This window comes from Populus euphratica, unplaced genomic scaffold (assembly GCF_000495115.2).
Source record: "Populus euphratica unplaced genomic scaffold, PopEup_1.0 scaffold246.1, whole genome shotgun sequence".
In the NCBI taxonomy this organism is placed as follows: Eukaryota; Viridiplantae; Streptophyta; class Magnoliopsida; order Malpighiales; family Salicaceae; genus Populus; species Populus euphratica.
The window spans coordinates 213,995-224,593 of NW_011500126.1; the positions used below are offsets into that span (position 1 = coordinate 213,995).

At 32.8% G+C, this 10,599-nt stretch overlaps 1 protein-coding gene and 1 long non-coding RNA gene across 2 annotated transcripts; both read left to right on the forward strand.

Moving 5' to 3' along the window:
* Positions 1 to 894: 894 nt before the first annotated feature.
* LOC105110270 (keratin-associated protein 21-1) lies at positions 895 to 1,663 on the forward strand. The gene has a single exon (XM_011005251.1). It carries the CDS (start codon positions 1,017 to 1,019, stop codon positions 1,512 to 1,514), a length of 498 nt encoding a protein of 165 aa, XP_011003553.1. The 5' UTR covers positions 895 to 1,016; the 3' UTR covers positions 1,515 to 1,663.
* Positions 1,664 to 8,545: 6,882 nt separating this feature from the next.
* On the forward strand, positions 8,546 to 9,351 carry LOC105110271 (uncharacterized). Its single transcript, XR_839440.1, has 2 exons — positions 8,546 to 8,759; positions 9,191 to 9,351. It is a non-coding gene; the product is annotated as an uncharacterized LOC105110271 (long non-coding RNA).
* The last annotated feature ends 1,248 nt before the right edge of the window (positions 9,352 to 10,599 follow it).

Below are 10,599 nucleotides of genomic sequence, written 5' to 3' on the forward strand. Positions count from 1 at the left end.
TATATGCTTGATGTATCCCTAAATTCAATGAAGTAACTTAATTAATTATGTACTAAATAATATTAATTTTCTTGATTTGACATGTTGAATTAGTTGATGAAAAGCTTCTCCCAACATGCATGGTACTGCTTCTGCCCCGCAAGAATATTAGATGCAAGCATTGTGGCAGGATCATTGCCCATGCCTTGATTCTGAGATGCGTCGAGACGATTGATTTAGTGGGCTCAAAGAAGGTCTTTTAAGGGAAGAACCAACCGATGCGATTCTAGCCATGCTAAAAACTCTCACTTTAAACTACATTTACTGTTACATTCTCCGATTATTATTTAAAGAATATTATAAATTATATTGTAAACTTTTAATTAATTAATTAATCGATATGGTACTAAAATCTTAATAACTAAATAATTACAAATTTAAATTTTATTATTCATATTTATTCAATAAAAATAAAATAAAAGATAGTATAAGCTTATATAAATTTAAAATTTAAAATGTTTTTATCTAAAAAGATATGTTATAAAATAATATAAATTTTATTTTGAAATCTCAATTAATAATTAAAATTTTTAAATTGAATTGATTTTTCAAGAATGATCTCTAACCAAACACAATCAACATTCCGAGCCAACAATCTTCTTCTAAATTAATTTTACCCATAATTATCTATTCAATTTTTTTTTGCCGGACACAAACCATTAGTTCACTCACTTGATTGCGAGAGTTAAGGATAAGAACACGTTAGTCTCAAGAAGCTGAAATATTTTAGTTGGAAGTCGGTGGTGCAATATCGTGAAGAAGAGCATAATCGTGAGTGAAATACTCTCACACAATGACATGTGCACCATTTTCAAAAGGTTAAAACGTTCACGGGTGACCCCTTGTCAGCATCAATACCCACTATAAATACCACTATAATATCCTTACTATACCTAAGTCACGACTCTACTTTGATCATTTCACATTGCCTCATCATATATACCTTGAAGCATAGCCACAAAGCCATTAGAAAAATAATGCAGCCCAATTTATCTCGTTTCACTCTGTTTATTCTTTTCTTGATCGCCGGAGGCTCTTTTGCCCGTAATATTGGTGGTCCGTCCAACAGGGTGGTTGTAGGTGACAAGAGATTTGCCTCTCCTGAGATGTCTACAGTGCCTGATGGGCAGACGGGCCCCCCTTCAGGGGCTAGTGGTTCGGGCCACGGGCCTAACTGGGACTATAATTGGGGATGGGGTTCGACTCCAAATGGTGGATGGGGTTATGGGTCTGGTTCAGGTCGGTCCCCGACTGGGTTCGGTAAGGGTTTTGGGTATGGGTCAGGCTCTGGAAGCGGGTCGGGCTCAGGTTATGGTTATGGGACTGGGAGTGGTGGTGCTCAAGGCGGTGGATACGGTGCTGGAAGTGGGTCTGGTAATTCCGCTGGTGGTGGCAGCGGGGGAGGAAGTGGTGGACCTAGTAGCTACGGAACACAATCACGATCTGATCCTCGACAGAGAACCAACCATGGGTGAGCGAATCGGCTTGGAGTCCATGTGTGAAAATGTTGTCTTAGCCGACGAAGTGCCATGTTTCACTCTACTTATATATAGTGTTTGCATGGTGTGGGAGCTATATATATTGATATAGTATGTAGTTTGAGTGAGTTTGCATCTTATTTTTATCGTTAGTGGCTTTTATATATATATATATATATATATATATATACTATAGCTAAGTTTACCCTTACAAATATATATATTAATATATGAAAAACCAGTTGAGTGAGCCCTTGTGGTTATGTTAGTTTCTCTCATCCTCCATTTCTCCCTTCAATTTGGCCTACAAGAACAGGAAGGAAGTAACATATCAATGATCATATACATAGTTTATGGACTCTCTTTTTTATTTTATTTTTCTTCTTCTCATGAACCTGCCCTTCGACCAATACATTTTTAAGCCTAATTGAGATGATTTTCGTGAAAAGAATACATAATCAGTTTCAAAATTCAAGAAATGATCTATTATTTTCTTAAGTAACAACTATGGTTTTGGACTCGTTCTTGAGCTCACAACCTGGATTCTTAATTAACCTCGCCATATGGATTTGTTCTTGAGCTTGCAATCCGGGTTTTGAAACATTAGCTGGGTAGAAATATATAGTGGGAGTGAGAATTATTTTGAATATTTGACTAATTTTTTTTTTTTTAGAATTAATAGCACATGATTCTTGTTTTTTTCTTCTTCTAATTTTTTAATATTTTCATTTTCTTTTTTAGAATTGAAAAAAAGAATACTCTATCCCAAGTTTAACATCATGAGAGAAGGAAGTGGAAAGAAGCACCACATTAGAAAGAACTATATGATGAGGGACCATATTACCACAAATTGAAAAGAACAAGGACCACCAAGCTCATTACAGTATTACACCCATCTTTGCATGAGAAAAGATCATAGTAGCTTTATCACCCTTCAATTTTCCAAGCAGGAGATGGGCTCTCTCAGATTTCTTTTTAGCTCATCCCTTTCTCTACATCAGCTGCACCTGCACCGGGTTAATTATGACGTGTTGATTATTTTTTAAAATATTTTTTATTTAAACATAATTAATTTTTTATTTTTTAATGATTTTCTACCTGTTCCCACATGTGAACCCAATCACACCCCTTCCCACCTGTTTCCAGGCAAGATCATATCGACCTCTCTTCTTCTCCAACTTCTCTCTTCATGTACCCTTTTCCTCTTGATTTCAAGCGCCGAACTTGCATTGCATGACATCTTATGCTAGCATATCGAGAAAACTCTCGAAATGCACTCTATGTATAAGATTTTCAGTATTAATATATCAAAATTATTAAAAAATTATTAATTTCATAATTTTTAAAGTAAAATACACCCTCAAAATCAATAACTAATTTATTTTATTTTATTTTATTTTATCTTGACAGGAATTGATGGGGCCACCTAATAGCTCATAAAAATTAGAAATTAAAAAAAAAAAAAAGACACCACAAGACAAATATTCTTGACCATCGGTGCTAGCCTTTAAGATTTCGAAAATAGTCACCGTCGAGTGAAAAAGATTTCAGTTAGAATGCCACCACCGCACCATTCCAGTATACAAGGACATATCTTCGTTTCATGTCCCAATTTATTAGATTTGTCAGCATCTAACCTGTCCCTGTAATCAAAGCCGTCCAAATAAATGAGTACAGGTGTTGCTTAATATTTTTTTTTCCATGATCTGACATTACATGCTTCACGGGCTGTTTATAGTACAGTTTTATTGGTTTTTTTAAAATATTTTTTATTTTAAAATATATTAAAATTATATATTTTTTTATTTTTTAAAAATTATTTTTGATATTAATTTTTAATGTAAAAATATCAAGAAATATTAATTAAAATAAAAAAATAAAAAAATTAATTTTTTTACTTTTAAAATACAAAAATAAACAGGGTAAATTCTATTTATTATTATTTTAAAATTATTTTTTTAAAAAAATATTTTTTATTTTTTCATTTAATTTTTTTTAATATAATTTAAATATTTTTTTAGACAAGCAACTTTTAAAAAATAATCATACTACATTTCCAAATTTGAATTTATCTGTAAGCTGGACATCTGAGTTCATAATAATAAGATAAATTTAGATTCCATCTCCAATTACATCGATCCTTCCACCTCCACATCGCTGTTCCAGCTTTCTACCGGCCATTCCTAAAAGTTGAAAATGCCCGCAGCTAGAAGTTCTCATTGTAAATATATAAGATTTTTTATAATTATCCCTTATATTAAGTTCCTCGATTCTTAAAGTCTCAAGACCTGAAATTATAGTGAGAAAATGAAATATACCAGGCTCTGAGATTTCAACACTAAGTTCTAAGTTTGTGTAGGAAAGCATGGCTGGAATTACCTTTTAAAATATTTTTTATTTAAAAAATATATTAATAATATATTTTTATTTTTTAAAATTATTTTTAAAATTAGTATATTAAAATAATTTAAAAATATTAAAAACATATTAATTTAAAATAAAAAAATTCAATTTTTTTCTAAAACACTTTCAACAAACACTTTCGACAGAGAATACCATCCTTAGATTGTTGAGAAGATCCTCTAAAAAGTTTATTTCATTAATATTCAATGAAAAAAAATCTAAAGGATACTTAAATATAAGAAAAACATCATAATTAATAAAAATTAAATTAATTTAAAAACCTTAATCTAAATTATATAAAAAAAATCCAATTACAAAAAAGAAAAAAAAAATCTTGAGCTTTACTAAGTCGAATTTAGACATGCTCCCAAACTAGATGAAGTTATTTTCTTAAACGTTTTAATAATAAAACCTTTTAAAAAATTTCAGCACGATATCACAATCAAATTATCAGGTTTTTATTAGTCTGAGCATCGAACTTTTTCAGAGCTCCTTCAAACATAGAAAATCTTAACAGCTACGGAGATGCCACGATGGAGATGATTATGCTAAGAAATTCTCCTCCGTTGATTTTTCATGACCAATCTTTAGAACATGAGCATCCGTCAATCCAATCACAAGCACTTAACAAGGATTCAACATTACACGTTCCATCTGCTAAATAACTAAATAGTGGTGCCCTCTCATTGTCAAGCATATTCAAAACACGAACTGGCATCTTCTCTTTTGCATTAGAAATATCATCCATCAAAACATGCCCCCAATTGCTTGCTAAATCCTCAAGGGAACTACGGCTGATCCAAATTTCTCTTTAGCTTGAATTTGTAGACAAGTTTACCAAATTCTCCTCTTTCTTCCCAAAATTTTTCAACTGTGTAAAGACCATCATAAACATAAATTGGGTTCAAATTTTTGCGCTTGCATGTACCTTCAACGGAAGATGCTTGAGGACTCTTGAGCTTTACTTTACAAATGACTCGAACGGGAGTTCTACAATCCATACTGTGCTTCAATGCAAGATTTCCTCGTTCTAATTTTTGATCTTTAAGTGGTTGCTGACCTCGAACTGCTGGATTCCCACCAGAACCAGAATAAATGAGGACATTGGAAGATTCCCTGTTATTAGCATACCGCTCAGACACGACAATGCTAGTGGCCAATGAGATCCCATTCTTCTTCATATAATCTATACCGTTATAAAAGTGACAATGAAGGCCAATTACATTCAGTTCAGCCTGAAATTGAAACTTGTCACCGATGTTAACTCCAGGAACAGGACCTACCCGTTTGCTAGTATTAATCCATCTTTGGTGATCTTTAAGAAATAATGCTGCATGTCTAGGGATGTTGTAGTCTTTCTCCATTTTTGGCTTCCTTGCATTTTCTTTCCAGAGCTTGGCAAGTACTTGATGAAACATTCTCAAGACCTCCTTCACTTTATCGCAACAAGCACTTGATTTTTGATGACACCGACCAGTTTCCTTGTTGCCCAAAGTAGTATTAAACCTCTTCGGCCTAAAACCCACTACCCTAGTAGCGTTCTTCCCATTTCGCAGAAAAATGTCATTAGAAACAGAACCAGTATTCTGATTTCTGCAACTATTTGTTATGATATTTTCTTGGGAAACAGAGTTTTGTTTCCGGCGGTCATTGGTTGAAATGTCATTAGAAACAGAAGACGTATTCTGTTTTGCAGCAGGACGAACCTGCTTGGCCAAAAAGTCTGTCAATATACCTGGAGAATGGCATTTCCTTGAGGCAGCTTCTGCAGCGGCTTTCTCTTTGGGATTGCTAGCAGAAACAGTATTTAGTAACCCCTTTTTTGAAGCAGAATGAAAATCCCGTCGCCCAAAACCACTAGAAAAATCTCGTTGGGCAGAAGATGCTTTTGACATCGTTGGATTTTGTGGAAACTGTCCATGATCACTGATATCATCACAATCACTTGAGTTCATCCCTAGATAAGGGCATTTCCTTCCGGCAATCTCCGCAGCAGCTTTCTCCATAGGCTTGGTAGCAGAAACAACTTTTTGTAAACCCTCTTTTGAAGCAGAAAGCAAATCCTGTTGCTGAAAAGCACTAGGAAAATCTCGCTGGACAAAAGATCCTTTCAATATCCTTGGAGGAGGGTATTTTCTTGGTACAACTTGTATCACAGGATGTTTTAGAAACTGTGAATGATCACCAATGCCATCTTCAGAATCACTTGAGTCCATCACAACTGGAAATCTTCCACACCCTCTGGGAGATTCACAAATCACATCTACTCTTCTGTGCTTAGACTTCAACAAACACCGAGTAGAAGTTCTGTTCCCATTCATCGTAGGTTAATTTAGCAAAAGAACGACACTTCTGCTTGTAATAATTGCACCGTCATATGTTAGGTCAAAAACACAGCACAAAGGAACAACATATATACTTACACCACATAAACATGATACATGCAGTATAAGTAAGGCAAGAAGCAATATTCTCACATTTCAAAATTAAAATCTACCGAGTAATTAAAAGAAAAATAAAAATTCACTTCAAACAACTACAATAACCAAACCATTCAAGTAAAGAAAGGAATGTGAAGGAACCTGAAGTACCCCTTGATGCTGAGAGGTTCTAAGTTGAAGTTGTAGACAAAATCTCAAGCGTTTTGGGAGATTTTATAGGCAGGAATTGAAGGGTTTCTTTCTTTCTTTTTTGTTTAGTTTGACAATTTAAAATCTGAAAAGACAGAAAATCAATAGCATTGTAGTGGGAGTGATACAATATATAGCAAAAACAAAGATTTCACAAATCCTAAAATTATAGCTAAATTGTACAGAAAATTTTGATTTAATAAACTCTAAATATCAGTAATTCTTGAACAATCAAATAAGTTCTAATAAATAAGTTAGATAACCCTATTTATACTAATCAGTGGCCTAAATCCTACTCCTTGTAGAAAAGATATCATTATTAAATATAGTCATTCTAGAATTCAACTAGCATCAAGATTCCAAAACTAAATAAAAAATAAAATAACTAAGAAAAATAAAACAAATTCTGAACAAAAACTTTTCAACCTAATTAAGGCATTGCCACAAATAACTTAAATACAATTTTAGAAAAGATGTATTCATGTAGAGTTTTCAAACCTAGAAAAAAACTTCTCACCACACATGAATTATTGATGCTTAAAAAATCAAAGCTAGTGCCTAAACTTCAAATTTGATATTGCTTTTGATAGATTCCTTATTGCAAAGATCATCAGAATTTACCTTTACCAATTCAATTTTATATATAAAAAAAATCCTTATTCAATAGAATCCAACTAGCATTGAGATTTTTAAACTAAAAACTAAAAATAAAATAAATAATAAAATTATTGAAAAATTTCAAAAACTCTTACAATTATAATTCACCCACCTCCTTCCCTTCAAACTAACCTCTATTGCTACGACGAAGTCTCATCCTTAACACAAGCCCTATACTATGGTTGTGGTGACTAGGGTAGAAATTTGTTTCCTTTCCCTGCAAGAAGTTTCTTTCCTATGCTTTCTAGGAATGGGGGATGACAATGGAATCCATGCATCAGGTTTTGTACTATACAGTGTACGGATTTTTATACTCAAACCCAACCGAATCGGGTTTCAAGTATCCGTAACCTAAATCCAATCCGACCCGAAACCCTATTGATTATCCCAAATGTTTCTGCAGTTTCAAGAATCACAATACAGTGAATGACTTTATCTTACAGTCAGCAACTGCCAGAAAACAGTTTTAGAGCTAATATTGGAGCAAATATGAGAAGCTGAGCACAGAGCACAGCTCTCAATATTATGGTAGGAAGAACATAAAAATTAGAGTAGTGGACTGCTTCGAAACAGCCGAACATTAACATGCTAAAAAAGAATTAAAGAACTCCACTTGTAATCCTCGTAAATAATGTCCTCTAAAGTTCCATGGAAACACTAAATCTGAAAGGACACTTTGGAAGAGAGCATGACCTAGAGTTGCAGCGCGATGTAGATCTGCACTCGGAAGACATTTAGGCAAGCTGTTCCTCCCGCGAGTTAGTATGGTTGTCACAAGAGAGAGCAGAATAACAGTGACATGAGCGGCTAGAGCGAAGAGAGTATCAAGTGATATGTTCAGGTAAAACCCTAGATTTTCTATATATGCATCGATATAAATGTAATTGTTTTAAAAATTTTAAAGTAATATATTTGATTATTTCGGATACGGCATAGTGGCATACCCATCTAAAACCCGACTTAATCAGATCAAAATTAATTAATTAATTATTAGACGCTGGAAATCTTATATCATTTTTACTGCATCTTTTCGAATTAGAAATTAACTTTATTATTTATTTTTTTAATAAATCATTTTATTTATTATAAAATATTCTAATACTTTTATTTTATTTTACGAAGAGTTTTGATACCAATAACTAAAAATAAAAGATTTATCCCTATATCCATTAAAATCCAAGTCTGAGCACGGAAGCTTGTCTACATAATTTTAAATTCATTTTTATTTTGTCCATGATCCAAGACTAAACTAACCAATATTTTGTTCACTGTTTATTTATATACATTACAAAGACATGGAAATTATTTATTTTGTGCTCATAAATTACAAGAAAGGATCTTTCATTCCTTTTCAAATTGCCTAGGAGAGGAAATGAACAGTAACAACCTAGCTACAGTATTTTACTTACTTTTATGAATCACAGAACTGCTAATGAAGAAGGTACTTCAACCAAAGGGAGATGAAATGATTACTGGGCGTTCATGACAGCACATATAAAATACAAACTTAAGAGAAGGATTCTGCCCAGGAGGACGAAGGAGCTGGATCACTGTGAGTAGTTTTTCATGGCCATGAATGAACTATTCAAGGGTGTTTTTTTGCAGACTCAAAGCTACAAGTTTAATTTTCTTCATTGCTCCCTTTTAAACACGAAGATATCCACTTCTTTTATCTTTCAGAATTACTTGTTAATCATGTCCTTTGTGAAAGAATACTAATCAACCATTGGAACCAATTGTTCAAGAACAATCAGAAGATATATTACAAGTGTAAGAACTGAAATGAAAGTGCATCATACCTGTTTTTGGTGCAGGCTAAGCAAAATTTATTGAATCAAGAGCGAGCTCCTGTCCAGAAACACTTCTCTTGGTCAGGAAAGTTGTTATCACACAAAATTCCCACAGCCTTTTCGTATTGTTTTTCAACTTTCCTCTCTTCTCTCGTGTGTCTCTTCTGTCAGCATTCTCTCCTTTTTTTTATAGGTGGACATGAGTCTTAAGAGTCCTTTAGCATTAATGAAGGACGGGAAAGATATCAACCCTTGAATTCTCCATGAACCTGCGCTTGATATCATCCTGGGTGCTGGAGTTTCAAGAGCTAGTGACGGTTGCCACTTTGCTTGATTCGTGGGAATGGATTGTGGCATAAAAACGGGTTTTATTTCCTCAAGATTGTAGCTGGAATGACATAATGTGTGCATCACCTTTTTTTTTCTTTTGTTAAGAGACGATCATGGGTGGAATGTGAGGCTGAAGATCAGACATCAGCTGAGTTCGCGGCAGGTTCAACGTTTTTTCCAGGAATATGAAGATCCTTTTTTTTTAAGAACGACACGTCGATTATAACTATGGGTGACACGTCGCTCCATATTAAAGAAAACGACAAGTCGTTGTTTAATGCTCTCATTGGGGTTAACTTCCTAGCCAACGCCGTTTTACCAAGAGCCACAATTAATTCAGTCCCTCAATGTCTGCCAGTGTTTTATTTTAGTCCTTTATTCGATAAACTTTCAATTTAGCTTTTTGGACTTTTATCTCCAAATTTCTTTCAATTAAGCCTTCAACAAACATAATGTGAACCCAGCATGTTTCCAGTATTACACTTTAGTCATTATGTTCCCAAAATATTCAATTTTAGGCCAATTTTGTTCTTTTTTTTCCTTAATCTATTTCCATTTTTTCCCTGATTGAATCGCAATAGACCCCTTAATTTCTCTCCCTTTTATATTTCAGTCATTGACTTGCCAAATCTACAATTTTAGACCAATTTAAACTACTTTCTTAATTTTATTTCAAATTTATCCCCAAATTATTTATGAATTTATTTAATTTAGTTTTTGGCCTTAAACTCAATTAATTGTCTGATTTCCCAATATTTTTATTATTGTTGTTAATTTTTTGTTTTTTCAAAAAAACTGACGTGGTTGAAATTGTTTTATGAAAATAATTATGGCATTTGACTTGAAAATAAGAGAATGAAATATCATCTCAGTATCAAACAGTTTATGTGATTGAGTTTGAAATCCCTCTTCCATTTTTCTTAATTAATCACTCTTCTGAAATTTGAAACGATCAAAGATCGAAATCTCTGAATTTATATCTCTCCCTGGCCTTCCCGTTTGTTTATTGAAAAATATATTTTTTTAAAATAAATTTAAAAAAAATAAATTATTTTTTAATATTTGGTAGTGTAATAAATAATAAGTTGAAAAAAATTTCCAGTATTTGGTTATATCATGGAAAATAAACTAGAAAATAACTTATTACTTTTTTATTTTAATCAATTTTATTAAAATAACAAGAAACAAATCTTAAAAATTAAAAAATTGAATGGGAATGAAATTGAAAAAAATATAATTTCATAAATTATTTCAAATAAAATAAATAATAAT